Genomic DNA, 26,539 nt, shown 5'->3' with positions numbered 1-26,539 from the left:
AGGTGTGCATCTAGGTGCTTCTTTGACGTGTCTGACATGTTAGGCTCTTTTCTAATTTATCATCTCCAATGCTCACAGTAATTTTATTGGAAGAAAATCATTCCCCTCATTTTAGAGATGAGAAAATTGAGGCCTGGGGAAGTGAAACATACAAGTAAAACGGTACAAGGGCTGGAGCTACTTGGCTGTGCAGTTCAAAGTATCACACATCACACACACTGTACAAAGGAGAGTCAGAGCAGAGCAGAAAGTACCTTCCTAACTCCCAGCACCATTTTTGATGTGTCAAAAGATGTGAAGAAAAGGATACCTGCTCCACCCACCTTATAGTATTAAAGCACTAGAGCATGGCTCAAAGGCACAAATGTACATAAAATATTTGAAAAATGTAAAACACTATATAAAAGTAAATTCTTAATTACTATTGACGAAGAGCCTGTATAGCATGGAGGTTAAACACATGGGCTCCGGTATCAGATAGGACTGCATTTGATGACATTTTGACCTTGCTGAACCTCAGTTTCCTCTTCTGCAAAATAGAGATAAGAATATTCCCCATCTCATAGGGCACTGTGAAGCTTTAATGAATTAGTATATACGAAATTCTTGGTATAATGTCTGACTCACACGTTATTATTATTCCAAAGAACTCTATCAGTCTTGTTTTTTTTTTCTTCTGTGAAATAGAAAAAAAATAATTCTACCCATATCACAGAGCTTTCATAATTTGAAACTCTTTTAATAATGTGCCAATTCTGCTGATAAATAACCTCAAACTTAACAGAGGCTGGACACAGCTGGGAAAAGATGTGGTGGGAGAAGACTGGACTTCCTGAGGGCAACCCTCCCTGCTGCCTCCCTGCTCTGCAAAGCACTCAGGTGCTCCAGGCATGATGAAGCTGGCATGCATCACCCTGGCTCTGAATTCCAGAGCCCCCAGCAGCAGATCTGGCTCCTGCAGCCTCCTAATATCCTGCTGGCAGAATACAAAGCCAGAAATAACTCCCTGGGTACAGGACACCCCTTCCCCTCCTTCAACTCCCTGACTTGCCTAAGGAGATCATGACATGTGTCCACTTAACATGGCATCTTGAGGACCAGCAGTGGGCAGGCTGGCCCTTGAATCCTGTCTTCACCAAGATTGTCTTGCCTTCTGAATCCCACCCAGTAGCCAACTCCTCTAGCATTTGTTGATTCAACAGATATTTACTGTAGTCCTAGCTTGTGCCAAGCACTGAACTAGATACTTTCCCATTACAAGCGCAGTGAAATCTCTTTACTCTCTAAACCACCCCTCCTGGGGTATATAATACAATGCCTATTCATAGTTCTAAGTAAATATGGATTGGGTATCAGTTTTGTCTTGGGTCCTGTGCTAGTGGCTGATAAACAATACAAAGCCCTCTGGCCATATACATTCACACACTAATTATCTGGTTCCAGGATTGCTCTTCTATTGACATTTCTATTAATCAACCCAATGGTTTATGTATTTAACAGTAGTTATCAGAGCTGGTTAGCCACTGTCTAGCTTCTTTAGCCTTGGGCAAGTCACTTTCCCTTTGTGAGGTTCTGCTTTCTTATCTGTATAATAAGGGGAGGGATGTTTTATGATGAACATTAATTGAAACAATGAATGGAAAAAGCATGGTACCAAAGTGTTCAGTGTTTAGTATCAATAGTTGATCTGATCCTTCCCAAAGCTGTAGCATTCCCTTCCTGGGAAAGATAAACATATAGCATGCATACTGCCACTTTCCTTTCTTGCACCAATGATAGACATCACTAATGGATCAAAGCACTCTTTGTCATTCATCTCAGATGTAGCCCCATATGCCCATCTCAACACAGTGATTCAGCTGACTGAAGCTCTTGACTCTCTATGGAACTTTGCCATCCTGCCCTTACTCACTCAGTTGTATAGGTCTGTAGTTTGGCCAGCTCTCTAACGAACAGCTCTTTCCTCTCAACTTTATTCTTGGGTGTTGAGTGTAACCTCCTTAGAGACTGAACTGCCTGGACATAGGCCCAGATCCTGCCGGTGGTACTCATTATATGTATGTATTGACTGATAGGCCTCTGATCAGCAAAACTGGCTCCCATTCTTCTGACTTGTTGCATGATCTTGGGCAAGTCAATTCTCATCTTTGGACAATTTTGATATTATTTTTCTCATAGGTAGTAGAACATAGTAGTTAAAATCTTGACTACTGGGCCCTTACAAGCTTGTGTCTGAATCTTGGATCGACTTCCTCCCTGTGTTACCTTGGAGAAATCACATAATCTTTCTGAACCTGGGCTTCCCCATCTGTTAACTGGAGGTGATTTAATAGCACCCATCTCAAAAGCTTAAGGGGCTTAAAGAAAATATTGCATGAAAATGGGATACTACTTTGACATATTGATCTATGTGTTTTTCCCTCCCCACATTTTCCCCTTTTCTTTTTTACCATTTAAGCAAATCATGGGTTCTACCCTCCTTGCCTCAGTGAAGGCATGTGTCAGGGTTGAAAAAAGGAAGAATATGAGAGTGTTTTTAGCTTTTGCTTTTTATAAAAGTCAAAGCCTTTAAGGAAGGGGATTTATGGACTTAGGAGAAAGTCCTGAAGAAACACAAAAGAAAAAAGATTTCTCCAGAGCAGAAAGAGATTGTCTTTGTTGGGGAGAGGACAGCTGAGGAGAGGAGAAAAGAGGGGAGGTGAGGAGGAAGAGGGAGAGAGCTGCAGGACCAAAAAGGTGCCACATGGGCAGAAATGATGAGTGTCTGCGTGGTAATGTACATGAATTGATGGTCAAGATGAGCAACCTTGGGCAAGCAAAATACCTCTCTGGACCTGTGTTCTCACAATATAAGGCTATTTTTAATCACCCTACACGTTTAGTGCAAGGAAATGGGCTTACCAAGGATCTGTCGTGCTTAACCTTGTGCTTAACATGTATCTACTTTCTGCTGCCCTTCCTCAATACCAGTGATTCAGCTTGTGGTCCTCTGAATTGCCATCTTTGGGTTTAGTTCTGGACAAGAAAACATGGTTAACTACCAATATCTCTTGTTTCCTTGTCTTGAAAGGTTATCCCTCTTCATGGAAGGTTCAATAATCCTCTTGTAGGGAAGAGCGCTTCTGGCATGAAAGGCCTTCCCGCTGCCTGACTCTCCTGAGTAATTGCCCAGGGTGAAAAAGGACCAATACTACCCCCAGGCAACACTTCACCCAGCCCCATGAGGTCAGCCTCACTGCTGGGCAGGCCCTTCTCCCTGTGCTTGAGCTGTCTTTGGGTAAGCTTCCACTGAAGTGATCATCTAGAAACTTGAAAACAGGAGAACAGCTAGGCCTCACTAGTGATATTCCCCATATCTTGCCTCTGGGGAAGAAAGTGTTGGGTAAGAGAGAAGACTGTGGCAACATGTATAGTGGTTATAATCCTAACTCTGACCCTTATAAGGTGGTAACTTTGGCAAGGTTGCTCAAAGCCTCTGAGCCTTACTTCCATCTGCAAGATGGGGACAGTGGTATGTATCTACTGCACAGGACTGGGGTATGAATACAGTGAGGCGATACCTATAAGTGGCCCAGCACAGAACTTAGGTTATCAATTGCCGTTGTTTAGTCACTAAGTTTTGCAACCCCATGGACTGTAGCCTGCCAGGCTCCTCTGTCCTCAGGATTTCCCAGCAAGAATATTGGAATGGGTTGCCATTCCCTTCTCCAGGAGATCTGCATATCCTGCATTGGCAGGCAGATTCTTTACCACTGAGCCACCAGGGAAGCCCTAGTTTATCAATAGGAAATACCTAAAATTGCATGGGCGGAGGAGCCTGGTAGGCTGTAGTCCATGGGGTCGCTAAGAGTCGGACACGACTGAGCAACTTCACTTTCACTTTTCACCTTCATGCACTGGGGAAGGAAATGGCAACCCACTCCAGTGTTCTTGCCTGGAGAATCCCAGGGATGGGGGAGCCTGGTGGGCTGCCGTCTATGGGGTCACACAGAGTCGGACACGACTGAAGTGACGTAGCAGCAGCAGCAAAATTGCATGGCATTACTACTAACTTGTTAACCTTTGGCCAGCCGCTTTACCTGTTCAGACTTCAACTCTCTTTTTGACAAACTTAACTCCTGCCCTGCTAATTGCTAGTTATTTATAGACATGTCTCTTCTACTAGAATGTAAGCAACTTGAGAGTAATCTTTATCTATTACTAGGCATCACTGACTCGATGGACGTGAGTCTGGGTGAACTCCAGGAGTTGGTGATGGACAGGGAGGCCTGGCGTGCTGCGATTCATGGGGTCACAAAGAGTCAGACACGACTGACTGACTGAACTGAACTGACTGATGCTTTACATATAGTAGAAACTCAGTCCTGGGTGAAGGTATGAATGGATAATCAGAAGGGATTTCAGATATGAAGTCCCTTTGCACAAGTTTTAAAAAAGGATCATAGCAATTGTGATTCTTTGTCTCTGATAAAAATGAATAAGTACAATCATTTAAATCTCAATAGCAACAGGCCTTAGAGAAAAACAAACAAATCTCAGCTGTCTAAATTCCTTGGGACCACGATATTTCAGGTGTCTTAAAAGAGAACTAAGATTGGGAGAACAAGTTCAACCATGATTTTTGCCTGTAAGGTATTGAAAAATAAATTATTTAAGCTGCTATTTCTTATCATCTGTTAAATGAAATTAATAAAACTTACTTTACCATAAATACAGGGAAATGGTGAAGAAGACACAAAGTAGGTGCTCATAAATATTGGTTGGTTGGTTGATTGAATGAATGGATGGGTTGGAGAAGAAAATAGAGAAAGAATGAAGGAACAAATAGCTGGAGAATACATAAATGGGTGGATGAAATTATGAATAAACAAACTAATGGTTCCTTGATCAACGGATGAATGCAGGGTAGATGGATGGATGGATGGATGCCTAGGTAGTGGATGGATAAATAAATGGATAGAGGAATAGATGATGAGTTAATGGATGGATAGGTGAGTGTGTCAGTCAAGTTCACAGCAAGCATGAAGTTTGTGCCTGTGAACAATGACCATGATTGCATAATGGAAGCACCTAAACAGGTCAGCTTGGGATAGTTATTACAATTATAAGCCCCAAATTTCTCACTCAAGAAAAACTTATTCTCCTTGTTCATATCCCTTTCTTCTCTAGGGAAACTTGCTTCCAGGAAAGCTGCTTCATTAATGTAGCATCAAACTGCTTTAGTGAGTTTGCTCACCCCAAAATAAAATTGGGCGGTACTAGTGGACATGCATCTTGAACTATGTTCTCTCTCGTGCATCACTGTGGCACTGGGATGGAACAATGTAAACATCTTGTCAAGAACTTCCTTGTTTCCATATGGTGCCCCTAATTTTTTTTGACCTTTCCTTCCTATACTAGGAGATTGGCAGAGCAGGTATTTCCAACCAGAGCTAGTAAGAGTTACCAGCACAGGATTCAAATGGCACTTCTGACATCACTTAGCTATGTGAGCTTAGACAAGTTATTTACCTTCTGATCCTTAATTTTCCCATCTACAAAATGGAAATTGTCATAATATGCAACTGCCTTACAGTTCAGTGGATTAAGTGATATACTGCAGATAAAGCATTTTGCATATAGTAAGTAATCAGAAACTATGGTTAGGAGTCAAAACTTTGACAGATGAAGAGTTGAAACACTGACATTCATGAGCTCAATGAGGCAGAGGAGTGAATCCTGGGAGTGAGGGGACCTGAGTTCTGATTCACTGTTTGACTCTGGGCAGGCAAGTACCTTTTCCTTTCTGAGTCTTACTTTCTCCATCTGTATAATAGGAACCCATGAGCTCTGAGATTTAGAATAATCACATTGTCTTTTGGTACTTTTCCTCTACCAAAATGATTCTCTGTTGAACATAAGCCTTAATGTCCTAGGGCAACCATTCAAAATAGTCAAGCCAGGAACCAACAATTATTCAAGTTAGAGATTTTCGTCACCATGATACAGATGAGGGCACTGAGACTCAGAGTAGTGACGTGACTTGCTCAAAATCACACAGCTAATAGATGGTGGGATAGAATTCAAACGGAAGCTTATTAACTATAGAGCCAGAACTCACCCAACTGTGTAACACTTCTCCCTTGACAGGTGTCACAGAGGTGTTTTCTTGGCAAATGGAATGGGAGTTGAGGCCTTCCTTAGGGTTGGATGAACAGGATGGGTGGAGGAGCATGCTGAGCAGGACAACTTTCCAAGGAGAGGAAAGGAAACAGGGACTTGTGGACCAGAGTGGGGAGTGCAAACATCAGGTGGCTTTGATGGCATCTTGCCCAAGCCACAAACTGGAAAACATCAAAGCATCTAAGAGCACTTAGACCACAGTCTGCAGTTCCTGCATTCAAACCACCACTGGGGTTAGTCTGAGAGTTAATTTACTAAAGGGCCATAGACACTGTAGACACATAGACATAGACGTGAACTTCCTGATGTTCAAGCTGCTTTTAGAAAAGGCAGAGGAACCAGAGATCAAATTGCCAACATCCGCTGGATCATGGAAAAAGCAAGAGAGTTCCAGAAAAGCATCTATTTCTGCTTTATTGACTATGCCAAAGCCTTTGACTGTGTGGATCACAATAAATTGTGGAAAATTCTGAAAGAGATGGGAATACCAGACCACCTGACCTGCCTCTTGAGAAATCTGTATGCAGGTCAGGAAGCAACAGTTAGAACTGGACATGGAACAACAGACTGGTTCCAAATAGGAAAAGGAGTTCATCAAGGCTGTATATTGTCACCCTGTTTATTTAACTTATATGCAGAGTACATCATGAGAAACGCTGGACTGGAAGAAACACAAGCTGGAATCAAGATTGCCGGGAGAAATATCAATCACCTCAGATATGCAGATGACACCACCCTTATGGCAGAAAGTGAAGAGGAACTAAAAAGCCTCTTGATGAAAGTGAAAGTGGAGAGTGAAAAAGTTGGCTTAAAGCTCAACATTCAGAAAACGAAGATCATGGCATCTGGTCCCATCACTTCATGGCAGATAGATGGGGAAACAGTGGAAACCGTGTCAGACTTTATTTTTGGGGGCTCCAAAATCACTGCAGATGGTGACTGCAGCCATGAAATTAAAAGACACTTACTCCTTGGAAGGAAAGTTATGACCAACCTAGACAGCATAGTCAAAAGCAGAGACATTACTTTGCCAACTAAGGTCCATCTAGTCAAGGCTATGGTTTTTCCTGTGGTCATGTATGGATGTGAGAGTTGGACTGTGAAGAAGGCTGAGCGCCGAAGAATTGATGCTTTTGAAGTGTGGTGTTGGAGAAGACTCTTGAGAGTCCTTTGGACTGCAAGGAGATCCAACCAGTCCATTCTGAAGGAGATCAGCCCTGGGATTTCTTTGGAATGATGCTAAAGCTGAAACTCCAGCACTTTGGCCACCTCATGCGAAGAGTTGACTCATTGGAAAAGACTCTGATGCTGGGAGGGATTGGGGGCAAGAGGAGAATGGGACGCCAGAGGATGAGATGGCTGGATGGCATCACTAACTCGATGGACATGAGTCTGAGTGAACTCTGGGAGTTGGTGATGGACAGGGAGGCCTGGTGTGCTGTGATTCATGGGGTCGCAAAGAGTTGGACACGACTGAGCGACTGATCTGATCTGATCTGATAGACACTGTAGGTCCAGGGTGTAGGCCACAGACACTGTAGGTCCAGCCAGTGTTTTGGAATGTGGATAGGTACAGGCAGTGGATGGCAATCATATTGGTTCTTTTCCTCTTCCCTAGAACCCACTGATGCTCTGTGATGAACCCACTGTCTATGGCACTACTTGCTTGTGAGGCTTTAGGCAAGTTACTTAACTACTCTGGGTTGGATTCCTTCCATAAAATGAAGTTGGAGAGTGTGGGATGAAAAGACTCTTAAGTGTCTTTTATAGTAGTGGCACTACAGTCTCTCATGGTGGCGGCATGTCTTTTCTTGGGGCAAGGGTCATACATAACCTTTCCTGTGGAAGAAGGAAGGTTTCTAGACTTATGCTTCGTTCACTGAAGTTTGGAGGCTGATTTCCCTCTATTCGGCCCCTTCAATGATGAGGTAAGTTTCCTCCTAAGGCCCCTGAGCTCTGAGCACCCCCTTGTACTTTTAGGGTCCTACTCCAAACTCTCCCTCCCTCCTTGGCCATTAAAAGGGATGTCACTCTAAGGGAATGTCTCCACTCAGGAAAAGGCATACACTGGGGCAGCTGAAAAGGGCCTGAGGCTGGTACACTCAGTGTAGAGAAAGAAAGGGGCTTTAAGCGGGTGACACCGGCAATGCAGCTGGTCAGTGACCACAGGTGGGCATGCCTGTCCTCCCCTTGCCTAGTGGATCCATGCTCGGGGCACAAGTTTCTTGGATTACACTTTTTGTCTGCAGTGGGATAGGGACACTGAACCTAGAATCAAGAGACCTGGCATTTATTCTGGGTCTTTACAAGGCCTTGAGCCTCAGCTTCTTCTTCTGCAAAATGGACATAAAACAGTCTCTTAAGTGTTGTGAGACTCAAATAAGACCAACAGTAAGAGCTAAACCACCACTACCGCTACCACCACAATAATACTGTGTCATTATTTCATGATGTTACTTTAAGGCAAGGCATTTCATGTCTCTCAGCCTCAACTGTCCCACTTGTAAAATGGGAATAAATTAATTTTTCTGCCTTCTTCTCCAAGGAACTCTGAGCAGAGTGGCATCTTAGAACTAGGTGTCAGGTGACCCATATGTCAGCTATACCTCTGGCATTAACATTCTGATGCTCCACAAAGGGTCCTGCACACTCTCTGTGCCCCTGTCTCCCCACTTATAAAATAAAGAGGCTGCATTCAAGTTCCTCAAATGCCCCCTATGGCCTTCCCTACTTGAGTGCAGACTAAATGCCACAGTGAACTGACACTGACTTACCAAGAGCTGAGCACTAGGATGTGCCATTGTCGTGATGGCTTCCTGCTAGAAACAACTGTCCACGTGTAAAGAGTTGCCCTGAGCCTACCTACCCTCTATGGGAGTGGGCTGGGCCCCAGAACCACCTGCCATCTGGCCTTGAAAGGGAGGCTGGCCAAAGAAAAGCCTTCTTACTGGCTGAAAGCTCTGAAATATGATCCCGGGAACAGCCAGAGCCGTTCACCTGCTCTGTGAGACACAGGCTGAGTACAGATGGACGTCTCTTTAGGATCCCCAGACCAGGCTTCGGGCAGCATATGCCACAAGAGGACTTCATGGGGCAGGATGCCACATCTCATAGCGAGAGGCGGGGGAAAGAGAGAGTGGGGTCTGATGGCCTGATCACAGCAGGGAAGCTGACACACAAACCGTGACATAACGCTCTCAAGCCGCACTTCACTGAGCCCAGAGCTCACCCAGGCTGATTCAGACTCCGTAAAGGCCTCGGGCAAATCCTTCCCCTTTTGTGGGTCTCAGTTTCCCCATTTGCAAAATGAAGAACTGAATGACATGAGCGGGCCCCAGAGATCTTTTGATCTCTTATCTCTCTCAGAAATATTTGAGAATGAAACCCTCATATAAGTATATTTATTTATAAATTATACCTGTACAGTTGTTCCAATAATTATAAATACTATAAAACATATCCTTTCATCCTCCACATGTAAAATGAGGAGACTGGATGATCTCTAAAATCCCTTTAGCTCTAAAATTCTGATGATGTACGTGTGTAGGTCTCTGAGTTTCCTTACCTGTACCATGCTCTTATATTTGCATACCCTCCACTATTCACTCAACAAACATTTAAAGATCCCCCAAACATGGGCCACTGTTCTAGATGCTGAGATAGAGTAAAGAATGAGACAGACGTGGCCTCTACCCTCAGTAATTCAAAGGGTTCTAAGAATTAAAGGAAACATTGCTATTTTTAAATACTGGAAATTCTATATGGTTCACATTATTAGGTATGAAAATGATTTGCTGGGGAGAAAGAGTTACAATTCATGCAATTAATTAACATTTGTTTGACCCCCTGCTATGCGTCAAGTGAAAGAGATAAACCAATGAACAAGTTGACACAGTCCCCATCCTCTTCAGTCTGTTAGAAGAGGTACACTTCAACCAATGATCCCATGCATGCATGCTAAGTCGCTTCAGTCGTGTCCGACTCTGTGCGACCCTATGGACAGCAGCTCACCAGGCTCCTCTGTCCATGGGATTCTCCAGGCAAGAATACTGGAGTGGGTTGCCATTTCCTTCACCAAATGCTCCCATAAATCAGTGTAAAATTACAAATTTGTTTAGACTCAAGAAAGGTACTACATTGATAAGAAAGTTAATGTTGGGTGTGACCTAGTCTAGAGAATTGTGGGAGGATTCCCTAAGGAGATGACATTTGAGCTGAGATCTGAAAGTAGAGTGAGTAGGTGTAAATTAGGCACCAGGGGAGAGACAGTGCTTTCTTGGCATCATGTGCAAAGGCCCTGTGGCAGGAAGGGCATGGGAAATTTGAGAAACTAAAGGGAATGGGATGCAGCTGGACCAGATGGAGTGAGAAACAGTATTTTATTTATTTGTTTTTAATTGGAGGATAATTGCTTTACAATATTGTGTTGGTTTCTGCCATACAACAGCAAGAATCAGCCATGGTATACATATGTTTCTTCCCTCTTGAACCTCCCTCCCACCTCCTATCACATCCCATCCCACCCCTCTGGATTGTCACAGAGCACTGGGTTTAGCTCCCTGTGTCATACAGCAAATTCCCACTGGCTATTTATTTTACATATGCTAATGTATACGTTTCCATGCTATACTCTCAATTCGTCTGCCCTCTCCTTTCTCTGCTGTGTCCACAAGTCTGTGCTCTATGGCTGTGTCTCCACTGCTGCCCTGCAAATAGGTTCATCAGTAACATCTTTCTAGATTCCATATATATGTGTCAATGTATGATATTTGTTTTCTCTTTCTGACTTACTTCACTCTGTATAATAGTCTCTAGGTTCATCCACCTCATTAGAACAGACTCAAATGCATTCTTTTTTAGGACTAAGTAACACACCACTCGGAGAAGGCAATGGCACTCCACTCCAGTACTCTTGCCTGGAAAATCCCATGGACAGAGGAGCCTGGTAGGCTGCAGTCCATGGGGTCGCTGAGGGTTGGACACGACGGAGCGACTTCACTTTCATTTTTCACTTTCATGCATTGGAGAAGGAAATGGCAACCCACTCCAGTGTTCTTACCTGGAGAATCCCAGGGACAGGGGACCCTGGTGGGCTGCCATCTATGGGGTCGCACAGAGTCGGACACGACTGAAGTGATTTATCAGCAGCAGCAACATACCACTATATCTATATATATCTCACAGCTCATTTATTCATTCATCTGTCGATGGACATCTAGGTTGTTTCCATGTCCTCAGTTCAGTTCAGTTCAGGTGCTCAGTCTTGTCCAACTCTTTGTGACCCCACGAATTGCAGCACACCAGGCCTTCCTGTCCATCGTCAACTTCCGGCAGCTAAGTTGCTTCAGTCGTGTCCGACTCTGTGCAACCCCATAGATGGCAGCCCACCAGGCTCCTCTGTCCCTGGGATTCTCCAGGCAAAAATACTGGAATGGGTTGTCATTTCCTTCTCCAATGCATGAAAGTGAAAAGTGAAAGTGAAGTCGCTCAGTCATGCCCGACTCTTAGCCACCCCATGGACTGCAGCCTACCAGGCTCCTCCATTGATGGGATTTTCCAGGCAAGAGTACTGGAGTGGGGTGCCATTGCCTTTACCAACTCCCGGAGTTCACTTAAACTCACGTCCATCAAGTCAGTGATGCCATCCAGCCATCTCATCCTCTGTTATCCCCTTCTCCTCCTGCCTCCAATCCCTCACAGCATCAGAGTCTTTTCCAATGAGTCAACTCTTCACATGAGGTGGCCAAAGGACTGGAGTTTCAGCTTTAGCATCATTCCTTCCAAAGAACACCCAGGACTGATCTCCTTTAGAATGGACTGGTTGGATCTCCTTGCAGTCCAAGGGACTCTCAAGAGTCTTCTCCAACACCACACTTCAAAAGCATCAATTCTTTGGTGCTCAGCTTTCTTCACAATCCAACTCTCACATCCATATATGACCACTGGAAAAACCATAGCCTTGACTAGATAGACCTTTGTTGGCAAAGTAATGTCTCTGCTTTTGAATATGCAATCTAGGTTGGTCATAACTTTCCTTCCAAGGAGTAAGCATCTTTTAATTTCATGGCTGCAATCACCATCTGTAGTGATTTTGGAGCCCCCAAAAATAAAGTCTGCCACTGTTTCCACTGTTTCCCCATCTATTTTCCATGAAGTGATGGGACCACATGCCATGATCTTCGTTTTCTGAATGTTGAGCTTTAAGCCAACTTTTCCACTCTCCTCTTTCACTTTCATCAAGAGGCTTTTTGTTCCTCTTCACTTTCTGCCATAAGGGTGGTGTCATCTGCATATCTGAGGTTATTGATATTTTTCCCAGCAATCTTGATTCCAGCTTGTGCTTCTTCCAGCTCAGTGTTTCTCATGATGTACTCTGCATATAAGTTAAATCAGCAGGGTGACAGCCTTCCATATCCTAGCTATTGTTAATAATGCAGAAGGAGCATTTTAGAAATGATCTTGGGGGAGGTGGGCAGGAGTGGTACCATGGCTTGTAGTTACCAAGGGCCTAAAGTTCTACCAACCAAGGGACAGTAATGGAGGGCTTTAGATGAGGGTAGGGAGTTTGACTTAAATTTCACAGAGGTTCCTCTAGTTTGATATGAAGATGGGTACGGAGGGTAAGGATAGAGGCAGACAGAGTTACGGGCAGTAGTGTGAGGTGGGAGAACCACAATGGCAATTACCTAAGCTGACTGGACATAAAGTAAGATGATTAAAACAAAACAAAAACACCTCTGACCTTATCTGAACTACAGTGACAGGATGTGCTGCAGGCAGAGAAGAACATAGCTGTCATCGGGCAGACCTGAGTGAAGATCTTGGTTTCATACTTATAAATTATGTGACCTTGGACAAGACACACTTCACCTCTCTGGTCTCAGTTTTCCTCTTCTCCAAAGTGTGTGTGTGTGTGTGTGTGTGTGTGTGTGTGTGTGTATGTGTGTGTGTGCTCAGTCACGTCCAACTCTTTGCAACCCCATGGACTGTAGCTCGCCAGGCTGCTCTGTCCATGGAATTTTCCAGGCAAGAATACTAGAGTGAGTTACAGTTTCCTGCTCTAGGGGATCTTCCTGAGCCAGGTATCGAATTGAAGTCTCTTGTGCCTCCTGCATTGGCAGGCAGACTCTTTACCACTTAGTCACCAGGGCACTTAAGTATAAATGTACCGGTTACAAGCTCTGGGCTTTTATCCCAATGATGACTCTTACCATCCACATACCAATGAGCAAGTCACGTCTACTCTCTGAGCCTCAGTTTCCTCATCTGTAAAAATGGGTTTTAAAAATACCTCTCTCTTTAAGTTACTGTGAGGATGGAATCAGATGACAGATGAAATGTGCTTAGCACAGGGCTAGGCACATAATAACATAAGGAGCTTGGCACACATATTCCCACCATGAGAGAATGCACACACATATCATGAATACACACATGTCAGGCCCAGATGGCACCTCTCTTCCCGTAGGAGTGGTAACTGTTTTGTAAAATTCCAGCTCACTTGCCTAAGCTTAACTTTTAATGGAGCTAGAGTACAGTGATCCGTTGGTGTTTCTGCTCAGTGAACCTGTCAACAGGATGTAAGCCCAGGGAATCCGGCAACTAGGGGATTCTCCTGATGAGAGACATTTGCGTCCAGAGGATCTTAATATTTGTTTTAAACAGACAAATGTAGACGTGAATTACTTAATGACTGTTTTAGGGTTCGGCATTGTTCCTGTATTTGGTTTGGCTTTGTCTCTATGACATCTTAATTCTGTGTTTTATTTCACGGAGCTCTACATACAGGCTGGTGGCATATGGGAGCTCCCTCAGCAAAATCTCCAATGGAGATGGAGGACGGGAAAGAGACCGAGAGAGAGAGAGAGAGAGAGAGAGCATAGCCTGTAGCTTCAAGGGTGTGCAGTGAAGGGAGACTGGGGGGCTGCAAGGTGAGAGAAATAGTCTAGATTTGCATGCATGGATATGAGAGATACACCAAACCCTCACCACCATGGGAACAAGATTTGCCACTTCTATTTGGAAGTCTAAACAGTGTCTTTTTCAATTTCCTAATCTGATTGATCACAATCAGAGAGATTGTAAATTTCATGCTTGTCTATAATGCATGGAGGGGCCCAGCTAAGCTGACTCTGCTGTTCAAAGTCATCCCTGGCTGCATTAGAGTTGGGAGAGAGGAGCCAAGAAAAACAGATCAGACCTGGGTCCCTGACTGCCCCTGGGACTCCCCTTCCATCCTCCTAGCCTAGGTGTTGAGAACCTGTTAAGTCCTTAAAGGTCTTACAAGGCTTGATCTGTTTCCTGCCTATGTCTAGGGAGTCATCTCCTGTCAGTCTCCTCCACACTTACTCTGCTCTGCCCACATCAACTTCCTTGTTATTCCTCAAATATATCAAACTGCTCCACCTCAGGGCCTTTGTATGTTCTGTTCCCACAAACCCTTTCCCCCAGTAATCCTCATGGCTGACTCTTTCCTTTCTCCAGGCACCTGGCCCACTCCCATCCGATAGTGCCATCCCCTCCGTCACCCTTTAGCCCTTTGTTCTGCTTTATTCTTCTTTTAAGCACTTACTACCACTTGACCTTATATTATTTCTTTCTTTCTTTATTATTTTTTTCCCCCATGAGAGTAGGGGGCTTCATGCTCTTCACTGCGGTACTGAGAAGGAGCTCAAGAAATCTGCTGAATGAATGAATGAGAGTATGGCTTTGGCTTTTAGTCACATGCAGCTTCTTCCACTTTGTGCATTCATTCCCCATTGGTTTATTTTCTCTTTGACATGTAGGGGCTCACTCTGATCACCCCACCGTCGGTGGCTGCTTGAGGAATGCAGACTGGATTTCATTTTAGCCAGAGCTGGACCATGAAGGACAAGAAACCTAATGGCCCAAGCCCGAGACTGTATCCTTGAGCCGCTGACAGGGGAGTTGGGAGATTTTAAGGGCAGTTCCTTCCTACAGGCCCCCTTCATTAGCACTGACTAAGATCCCCACAAACAATGCCCCCCTCCCCCCACCTGAGAGTTTAGCCCCATAAAAAGGTTCTGGAAAAAGAAAAGCTCTTTCCTGATACTCTACAAGGGATAAAGGCCTTATTCATTCTGATCATTCCTTGCATTTGTAGGTAATACAGATGAAATAAAAGAATCATTCCCATTTCACAGCTGAGATAGCTAACAATTACAGTATGATGATAAGCAAGGATTCCAAGCTTCACTGAGGATCTCTTTCTCTGACTTTCCACATCCCCCTTTCTTTATTCCTATCTACATTACAGTGCTAAGACTGCCTCACACACACACACTCATGCTTATGTCTCCCATTGCTGCTAAATTCCAAGGCCCTCAAATGAAAAGACTGCATTTCATTCATTTTTTCCTCCCCAATGGGCCTGGCACGTAGTAATAATAAGAACAATCATTTATTATTAATAGTAAGAGCTAACATTGATGGAGCCCTCACAGCGTGCCAAACAGGAGCTTTCCATAAATTAGTTCATTCAGTCCTCCCAACAGCTCTTGAAGGTGGCTGCTATTATTAGCCCCATTGTATGGATGAGGAAACTGAGATTGAGAAGGTCAGGGTGCTTGCCAAAAGCCACTGGAGCCAGTGAGTGTCTGCAAACAGTAAAAGGAAACAATTCTTTTAATTAGTTTGCCTTGGGGGCCTGTTGAATTTTTAAAGCAGCTCTGTACAAATCTCCACTGGCTCTTTTAGGCAACTGTAGTGAGAATGATCTCACCACAACCCCGTGAGATGAGTATTTTATCTACGAGGAAACTGAGGCATGGAGAGGTAGAGTGACTAGCAGATTCCAAAGCTAGGAAGTAACCTTGCAGGATATCAGACTGGGTACATCTGACTTCAGAGCCCAGGCTCTTTATTGCCCTACCTCTTCCACCCCAGAAATAGTCTCTCACACATCAGAGAAAGTCTTAGTAATAAGTAAGTATTGAACTCTGGTTTTGTTAAGCCCCTGTGAACTCTTCCACCTCACAGGAAGGTAAATTGAGCCACTCTGAAAGAAAGGATAATTTAAAAAGTATGTAGCGCCCCTGCAGGATGACCAAGGTGCCCATGGAGCAGAAGGCACCTAACCCAGACTTTCATTCTCATTTATAGGATGGAAGAGATGTCCCCACCTCTATGGTGGCCGGGAGTTAACAGGGACTCATATAGGTTTGGAAAGTACTTCCAGGTGGGATTAAGTTCAACCTCCTGTCCATGGACCAGCCTACAGGGCCACTCACCCAACCACACAGATCTCTATATTTAGAGAGCTTCATTCTGACACTGTGCTGTGCTGTGCTGTGCTTAGTCGCTCAGTCATGTCTGACTCTTTGCAACCCCATGGACGGTAGACCGCCAGGCTCCTCTGTCCATGGGGATTCTCCAGGCAAGAATACTGGAGGGGGTTGCTAGAGTCAAATCTATTTGCAGTGTGTGTGTGTGTGTGTGTGTGTGTGTGTGCCTGTTTGTCTGTCTGTCTCCCAGTCTCCCAGGTTGCACTGATCAGCGTCCTCAACCTGTCAGGATGGGTTTGGGTTGAGAGAGGGCCAATCTGATGCTGAGTTTGGGTCATGTGTACTCATTCAATTAATGCACGTAAGTTTCATTGAACATTTACCGCAGCCTGGGTCTCTAAGACAGCACGGTGGCCAAGTGAATATGGCAGTGTCAGAAATGATCCCCTCACTGACCCTGTACACCATTCACCAAATTTCACCTTTCAGAAGGAGAAAGGCTTGACCCAAACAGTAACACTCCCTTTGCAGAGAAAACGTTCATTCATCACCGGACAAGCATTTTCCCTGACCTTTGTCTATTGGCTTTTAACTATAGGAAATGGCCTCCCATCAGCCCCTTACTCTGCTCCCAAAGACAGAGTCAGCACAAATGTGCTAACTGATCTCTTGGCATGAAGGGGAGTCTTGAATTAAATGATTCAAAGGCATTTTCCCTGCCTAACAATTTGGCTATCTTTCCCTTTATGCAGTAAAATCTCTGATAGTTTGGAATTTATGATCCTTTAGACAGGAATTGGACTGAAGTCTGCTTCTGGACTATTCTGTATGGAAAGGATTTTTGAAGAAAATTAATAGCTTGCCAAAAAAATAGGAAAGGGAATGCTTACTTTATTTAAGGGGGGCGGGGTCACCTCTCTAGCCCTTTATAAACACTCCTGTATCTACAAACAATTTATATGCTAATTACAGACAACAGTTACATATTTATTGTCTTCAACTACTCTTCATTGATATGATTATTATTACAGTTTGAATTGGCCTGCAACACTAGATTACCCACTCTGAGCCTAAACTTCTTGGATACAAACTTTCCTGGGCTAAGGAATTTAAAAAGAGAATTAATTAGTGCCAGGAAAATTACTATACTTCTTTGGTAGGGTCAAAAGAGGCAGTCTCACACATCCCAAGTACCTTGTTGATTCATGCTGGCTCTCTTCCACCTGGTAGGTGGTGAGGTTTGCCTGGGATAGCCCCCGTTAGAGACTCCATCCTGGAATAACCACTCACAGATGACCCTTTTTACCTTTGATATGAACTATAAATTATATAGTCACTCTAGATTTGATGGACTAGGGGATTAAAACTATGGTTTTCAAGGACTTAGCACCTTGGCTAGACTGCCAGTGCTTGGTCATTGCTATACAATCTGAAAGGATAATCCATAAGGGTACTGTACCAATCAATTCTGAATTCAGACAGTTCTTTACCAGCCCTCCAACCACCCTCAATTGAAAGTGCTGGATCAGAAAGCAGCTAAACTTCCCCTGAGTGCTAAGTCACTTCAGTCGTATCTGACTTTTTGCAACACTATGGACTGTAGCCCACCAGGCTTCTCTGTCCATGGGATTCTCCAGGCAAGAGCACTGGAGTGGGTTGACCCAGAGATCGCACCCGCAGCTCTTACATCTCCTGCCTTGGCAGGCTGATTCTTTACCTCTAGCGCCACCTGGGAAGCCCAACCTTCCCCCAGGGAAGGAAATAGGGGAACTTAGGGAGGAAAATATTGGACTGCTCTCATCCTACCCTCTCCATTTCAATGCAGTTGCCTGTTAGGAGTTGAAAACTCACAATTTTTATGGTCAGCATTATTAGGGGGAGAAATGGATAGACAGGAAAAACACAATCAATGTGTATTAAACAATCACTATGTCCCTCACACTGTGGGAAGTGCTTCACCTGACTCAGTTCTCCTAACTCACTGCCTCAGATGGCTACTATTGTTATTTCTATTTTCAAGCTGACAAAATAGGCTCAACTAGGTAGAGCCACTTGCCTAAGGCACTTGGCTAAATGGCAGAACCAGGGAATCCAGGTTCCTGTGAAGCTCAATTCTGAGCTTTTAACCACTGTGATATACTGCCTCCCACTCTGCTATGCTGTTCTGACATTTGAGTCAGACATCTGCTTGCAACTTGATACATTATAAAGATATTGCCTCATCAAGTATACCTCACAGAAGGGGAGAGGGAGAGGGACCAGGGGGTGCTTTGCTTGGAGAAAGGTTGTATGATGTATGCATATTGGTATGAAATCAACGAATTGAATATAAGCTTCTATCCTGGTACTAAATTATCTTCAGAAATAGATTTAAAATATCCTGGGGAAGTTCATTCAGGGGGTATTTCTCATCTATAAACAACTATTAAGTGTGTAACAAACAGGACTGGCTGGAGGTTCATCCTCCCCCTTCCCCAGCTCTTTTGGCAGATCTGCTGACTGTGAGCTGGGCCTCGTTCATGAAAGGAGACAACATTTCTGATGAGACAAAGTCCCCAGACTGCCTGTGGAGGAAGCTGCTGGGCCCAGATGATGCTATGCCCGTGCCTCTGTTTCTTTCCTTCCTAAGAACTCTGCTTTAGAAACATGGTACTTTTATCATTAAGTAAGTACAGAACATTACAAAGGAGATAGAAAATGACCATCACTGGATGTGGATGGTGTGGGTGAAAATGGGGATGTTTCAGGTTTTGTAGCCAGTCTGTTAAGAGACAACTCCAACCCAGCCCTTCTTGAAGACTTGAATACAAATGTTCCCTGCTCACTCTCTACCCCAAACTAGGAGTAACAGCTACAAAACTGGAATCTATTCTACAGAAAGGCCACGCCTGTTTAATAAGACAATCCTTTCAGCATGATATAATTCAGGGGCTAAGTGCTCAGACTTTCACCTCGGGAATGGGTTTTCCAGGGGTAGGAGTCTAGGGACATTAAAAGATACCAGGAGTGAAATGATACCTGAGTGGGGAGGGTTGGCTATTGTAAGAGTTTCATATGAATTAAATTAGGATTTGCACAAAGCCTCAGAAAGCATGACAGTTGGGAAACCTTGTGAGCAATTAATATGATTGAGAGTATGACTAGGAAAAAAAGGCATGATACTAACAGACTGACAGACGAAAGGTGAAGGTACCAAGCAAGGTGGACATAAGGTACGCTCATCTGAATTAAAATACCACCAGGAATCTGCTGTCCTCTTCCCGCACCCCTGAAATATGTGGAAGACTCTGGACCGACTGCCACACTTCTAGTTTCCAGTGAAATTTCCTTTAGTCCCTTTTACAAGGGCATATTCTGTGGCCAACACAGCACTGATTTGCCAACAGTAGGTGCACTCCGAAGGTGGAATGGATGGCAGAAACCCAGGAAGATAAAACCACTGACGTCAAAGCTCTCTACAAAGGACCTCCTTCTAAGCAGAGTAACATCAGCTTTTGGTGGTACTTGGTGTTATTGTTCCTCTTCTCCAGCCTGTGTCAGAGGATATCCCTTTATCCCAAACGCAAATACTCGCTGCTGCTGCTGCCACTTACAGCCTGCTACATCCTGCTGGCCTGTCATGTTTCTAGTCCACCCTTCTCCAACATGGGACATCCATTTTTCTAAAGACCTGTATGAGCCAGGTCCCTATCAGACTATGAAAAGTTCTCCAGTCTGAGTTGGATTCTTAAGATATGACTCCCCGTTGGTCCTCCACCGTACACCCACTGGAAAGTTCAGATGCAACTGTGCCAGACCAGGCATTCTGTCTGAAGCCCTTTCCCAGACATGTTATCAATCTACTCCCTAATGAAGCCTGCCAGGATTAATAAATCCTCTAAGTGGTCTTCCCTGGACCACTTCTTTCTTTTTCTCCCACCTAACCACTCATCCAACACCAGCAAAAGAGAGTTTTCATACAACCTTGATTTTTCCTGACAGAGTGCACAGCCTTCTTCCTTTCATTCCCAAACTCCTCTAAACTGAATGATTTATGAAAAGAATTGGGTCTTCTCTGTCTTGGAATGCTTCCGTTGCACGTAACCTCCTCTCTGTTTCACCCCACATCTTCTTCACCCTCTTTCTGCTCTTCTTTCATCTCTTCCCTCACCCTCCCTCCATCACACTACTCTACCGCCACATAAGGACTGGCTCTTTTGCCTGAGTTCAAAGCAATCAGACTCTTTTTGAAAAAAAAAAAAAAAAAAAACAGATTAAACTCTTCTGAGATCATCTTCCTGATCTTGGGAGCTCTTCCCTGACTCCTGAGCCCAGAGTCCTGGTTTTGGATGCTGGAGACTAGATAATTCAGCAGCAGCAATAGCCAGAAAGGCAAAGAGGAGGGTGCTGTTTAGGGTGTATTTGAGGGAACAGCATATGGGCTTTTGTCAAAACATTCAGAGCTCCCTAGTTTCTGAGCTGAGTATAGAAATGTGCCACTGTATCTGAACAAGGCTTGAGCTAGTTCAATCTTCATCTTTTCTTGTTCAGCACCCCCGACTGCCTCAATTCCACCATTTGTTCACCCCCTGTCCTCGGAGCTCTGTGATACCAAGAAAAGTTTTTCAGTCAAGTCATCTCCCACTACCACCACCCACCCAAAGACAGCAAAGCCTCTCAAACAGCAGCTGCCAGGTCAGCCGGTTGAGCATTGCTCCCCCTAAAGACTCTCTGTTCCTTCTCAACAGCTTCCACCTCACACAAGCAATTAGTTCCCATGTTCCAGCGGGAGATACAGAGTAGTGATGAGAAAAGACAGGCGCCCTGGCCCAGCTGCCTGCATCCACCCCTCAGGGCTTGGGGCACAGGCCAGAAAAGGGGGACTGCCAGGGTCTCCCCTCTTAAGCAGGAGGTCATTACCTTGGCAGCGGCTTGCGGGCCGTGATACTGGCGACAATGATGCTCTCTGGACGCGGGGTGGCCACGGCTTTAAAGGTTCCTCGCCAGAACTTCTCAAAAAGCTGTTTCTCTCCTTGCTGAACGCTCGCCATAGCCAACCCAAAGGGCCCGGGGCTCCCGGGCGCTGTCCGAAGTGCTGAAACGTGGATTCCAAAAGGGGGCTCACCGGGCTCGGTCCCTGTCCGTTTGAAACCGAGAAGGGTGGGGTGCGAAAGACAGGGGTTCAGGGCGGGGGATGGGGCGCCTCCGCCCGGGCCAGCAGGGGAGAAAGAAGGCTTGTCCGCCGGTTCCTTTCGCTTTCTGGGTCAGCTCTGGGCTGCGCTCTGACTGGCGGAGCCTCCGCGCCGCAGGAAAGGAAGGGAGGACTGGCTTTCTCGGCAGCGCCGGAGAGAAGAGGCGCCGGGGTCGTCTGTGTGTGTGCGTGCGCGTGTGAGCTCCGGCGCGCCCGGGTTTTGTCTCTCTCACAATGTGACGTTGGAAGAGGAGGCTGGTCGCGCGAGCTGCACTTTCCTCCCCCCTCTCCGCCTCTCCTCCTCCCCACCCACTCCCTCCTCCTCTGTCTCAGCCTCCTGCCGCCATCTGCATAACAAAAGCCCGCAGGTCTAGGGAGGAGAAAGGGCGGGGCGTGCGCCTGACACCAGGGCCCCGCGGCTACGGAGTTGCAGCGCTGACCCCAGAGAAAAGCAATCCCGGCACCCGAACTGAACCAGGCGTGAGATCTTGCTTTCTAGCTCCCTCGCCTCCTTCTCCGTTGCGGACTTTGCCCCAACCCTTTCTTGCGTGCCCTCTGGGCCGGGCCACCTCCCTACCCAACCCCTTCTCAAGTCCTGTAGAAGATCTCTATTGAAGGAGGTAGAAAAAACTTAATCAACCCACCCAAGTCACCCTGCCCCCCCGCACCCCGCCTCACTTCTGAGAGGGACTGTCTACAGCAGCAAAGCGGTAGGGGTGGAGTCTTCTGAATTCCTCTTTGAGCCTGGGTGCCAAGCGAGATCCTCACCACCCAGAAAGTGCCATTTGATGGACAATCCGTCACCAATTCGGCCTCTCGCCATCTGCCGAGCCGGCCCCGCCCGCAGAGGGGTGCAGCGTTACATCTGTGCATGCGGCTCTAAGGGATGTCTCTTTGTGCCTCACAGCCAGCCAGCCCAACGTCCCGCTGCCAAACTCATCCAAAGGAAAGAGTGTCCCCACCCTGCCCCTTCCTATCCAGTCTTGGGGAACTCTGCTGCAGCCACTTTTTCTTAATACTGCATGTCTCAGGAGAGGAGTCCCATTTGGAGAAGAAAGGTCTTGGGGGAGGGATCTGAGGGGAAAATTGGAGGATTATATGGGGATAGTTACTTTTCTGTCTCTCTCTCCATCTTCTACCCCCTCCCAGTTCAACCCTAGTCTCAGAAAGTGGAAGTTTAGAATCACAATAAGACCTAGAGGCAGAGGATCTGGGCAGAATTTCTGTCCTTCACCCCCAGGGTTTTCAATAAGAAAGACATGTGGGACCCCCTTAGCCCATCTCTCCCTTGGAGTCCTTTTATCTCAGCAGAGTTGTTACTCCCACTCCCCAGACCTCACATTCCTGGAAGGAGGCTTTGCCAAGTCTTAAAGGCCTCCCAGCTCCTGGCAGTGTGTCTTGGACACGGGAATAAACTTCCTGCTGATGGTGATAGCCATAGGGACCCAAGGGACCAGGGCACCATTGTGAACTTCTGAAATTCTTTAAAAGAAAATTGGAGGAGGATATGAGAGAAAGGGTAGGTGGAAGGCAGTGAGAACTCTGAAGTAACAGAGTATCCTTCCAGAAATGTATCTGCATTTGGATTTGGATTTGGATATTTGCCTGCCTGCTTGTGACAGTGCCTGAGAGCACTGCTCACTCTGCAGTGACCCCTTCTGGTCAACAATTAGAGATGCATTTGCTGCCTTCTTAAACTGGGTTGCCCTGCCAGCAGGTGGAGGTAGGGGCTGGGGAGCTTGGAGGTGAAGGAAAGGGAAGGCTAGGCTCAGATATGTTCCCTTCCCTCCCTCCTGCCTCAGATTTCCCACTCACTGATCACTCTCAGGTACTATTTCCCATTCTGAAATTGATGTCATTCGAAATGCCGTTGAGAACTGGCTCCTTAAGTAGTCTGAGATATTTGAGACCATCCTTAGTCATGACATAGGGGTTCTGAATTGAATCACTTGCAGGGAAGAGGTAGATGAGATCCTAGCCCCCACAAGAAAAAAAAACAACATTTCCCAGCCTGTTCCTGTTCTACATATCAACATTCTTTAGAATGTTGATAAAGTTCCAATTTTGTACAATATTGTCTCTTTTGAACACGAATAGCAGCCAGGTAATGTGGGAGGGGAAGCTGTTATTATTGCATTTTAAAGGTGATGAAGCTGAGATGTAGGATGGTCAAGTGACTTGCCCCAGGTGATTTGATATGAGCAAAGGGAGTCTGTACAAAATACAGTGGCATTGCTGACTCAATGAACATGAGTTTGAGCAAACTCTGGAAGATAGTGAAAGACAGGGAAGCCTGGCGTGCTGCAATTTGTGGGGTCGCAAAGGGTTGGACACAGCTTAGCAATTGAAAAACAGAATACAGACTCTGGTTTTGCTTGGGGGCTAGGAGAATCTTGGGATACCAGGTACCCCATGGTGACACAGTGTGAAAACCGTCAGATACCAAAGGAGTCACATACTGAGAAGCACATGGTATTGAGTCTTCTAAGCTGGGAGTGCTGGATGATAAATTCTCGAGCCTCACAGCCAGACTTCCTGGGTTCAAATCCCACCACTAATTTGTTAGAGTTGGGACTCCAATTAAAATCAATTTGCTAGCCATTTCTAGAGAGTGCTTCTTTACCTGAATGGTATTGCTCTTTCATTAGAAAACTGGGAGATCAAGGAGAAATGATTTTAGGATTTGCAAACTCAGGCACTCTAGAGCAAGAACTACAGAGATTTTTATATATCCTTCTCTCTGATGATCCAAAAAGGCAGCATCACTAGGTCAGAGAAATAGCTATGCTCCTAAAGCAGTTCAAACTCTACCTAACTGACACTACTGTATTATTGGGGTAAAGCCCTTACTTTCTCTGTCCATAATTTTTCTGAGTATAATACAGCTAATCATTACCTACCATCATCAAGGGACATCAGGGTACCTGAAAGTCTATACCCATTTCCAAAAGTCCAGTGAACAGTGAATGATTCAAATAATTACTTAGATAATGGGAAATATGATAATGAGCCCAATTCATCTGTCTTTGTGTCCTTAAAAAGGATCATACTAAACTATTCAAATTACAAGATACTGTAGTTCTTCATATAGACTTTTGGGGAGAAAAAAATGATTTTACTACTCTGGGCTTACTAATCCTCACTTCTTGAAAGCTCTATCCTATGTCTAATTTGAATACAGCATTCGCTGTTTTTTATCCATTTCTCTTCTAGACTATGGAAATACACTGCTCCAAACGCTCCTGGACTAACAGAATAAACCAGGAATCCTCCTCCCCTGACTGCATAGTTCCCCAAGAGACAATAGACTGTCTTAGATAATAATAACTGCATGTATTGCATAAGTGTTACTATGTTTTATGTTCTAGTCACCATTTGTGCTAAACCTTTCATAAACGTTATCTCATTTAGGGTAGAGACTTAGATAGACGTTTCTCCAAAGAAGACATCCAGATGGCCAACAGGCACATAAAAATATTCTTAACTTCAATATTAGACAAAGGCAAATCAAAACTACAATGAGGTATCACTTCACACCAGTCAGAATTATTGTTGTTGTTTAGTCGCTAAGTCATATCTGACTCTTTTGCAACCCCCACAGAGTAGCCCACCAGGTTCCTTCTGTTCATGGGATTTCCCAGGCAAGAATACGGGGGTGGATTACCATTTCCTTCTCCAGAGGATCTTCCTGACCCAGGGATTGAACCTATGTCTCCTGCATTGGCAGGTGGGTTCTTTACCACTGAGCCAACAGGGAAATGATCATCATTAAAATGTCTACAAACAATAAATGCTGGAGAGGGTGTGGAGAAAAGGGAATCCTCCCACATTCTTGGTAGGAATCTAAATTGGTACTGCCACTATGGAAAACATCATGGAGGATTCTCAAAAATTAAAAGTAGAGTTGTTATATGATCTAGCAATCTTACTCCTGGGCATAAATCAGGAAAAGACTCTAATTTGAAAAGTTACATGCATCCCAAGTTCAGAGCAGCACTATTTACAACAGCCTAAATGTTCATTGACAGATGAATGGATAAAGAAGATGTGGTATATATATATATATCCATTGTGTACACACACACACACACACACACCGGAATACTACTCAGCCATAAAAAGCATGAAATAATGTCATTTGCAGCAACATGGATGGACTGAGATATTATCACACTAAGTGAAAGTAAATCAGAAAGAGAAAGACAAGTACCATACAATATCACTCATACGTAGAACCTAAAATATGATATAAATGAACTTATTTACAAAAAGAAACAGACTGACAGATATAAAAAACAAATTTATTGTTACCAAAGGGGAAAGAGGAGGAGGGATACATTAGGAGTTTGGGATACGGCAAATACAAACTGCTGCTGCTGCTGCTGTGTCGCTTCAGTCCTGTCCGACTCTGTGCGACCCCATAGACGGCAGCCAACCAGGCTTCCCCTCCCTGGGATTCTCCAGGCAAGAACACTGGAGTGGGTTGCCATTTCCTTCTCCAATGCATGAAAGTGAAAAGTGAAAGTGAAGTCGCTCAGTCGTGTCCGACTCTAGCAACCCCATGAACTGCAGCCTACCAGGCTCCTCCGTCCATGGTATTTTCTAGGCAAAAGTATTAGAGTGGGGTGCCATTGCCTTCTCCAAAATACAAACTACTATATATAAAATAGATAAATAACAAGGTCCTACTGTATAGCCTAGGGAACTATATTCAATACCTTGTAATAACCAAATGAAAGAGAATATAAATATCTGAATCACTATGCTGTACACTAGAACTGCTGCTAAGTCACGTCAGTTGTGTCCGACTCTGTGCGATCCCATAGATGGCAGCCCACCAGGCTCCGTCCCTGGGATTCTCCAGGCAACAATACTGGAGTGGGTTGCCCTTTTCTTCTCCAGCGCATGAAAGTGAAAAGTAAAAGTGAAGTCGCTCAATCGAGTCCGGACTCTTCACGACCCC

General features: G+C 44.9%; 1 protein-coding gene across 1 annotated transcript in view; it reads right to left on the bottom strand.

Annotated features, from left to right (window-relative positions):
- The window catches only part of SRRM4 (serine/arginine repetitive matrix 4), a 167,492-nt gene extending 145,650 nt beyond the window's left edge, over positions 1 to 21,842 (bottom strand). The window contains exon 1 of the mRNA XM_006060958.4: positions 21,306 to 21,842. Coding sequence (XP_006061020.3) covers positions 21,306 to 21,436 — 131 coding nt within the window. The 5' untranslated portion in view covers positions 21,437 to 21,842. The remainder of the gene's footprint in view (positions 1 to 21,305) is intronic.
- Between the last annotated feature and the right edge of the window lie 4,697 nt (positions 21,843 to 26,539).

Source organism: Bubalus bubalis, chromosome 17 (assembly GCF_019923935.1).
Source record: "Bubalus bubalis isolate 160015118507 breed Murrah chromosome 17, NDDB_SH_1, whole genome shotgun sequence".
In the NCBI taxonomy this organism is placed as follows: Eukaryota; Metazoa; Chordata; class Mammalia; order Artiodactyla; family Bovidae; genus Bubalus; species Bubalus bubalis.
The sequence above is the reverse complement of the archived record's forward strand: the minus strand, read 5'-3'. Positions and strand labels throughout refer to the sequence as shown.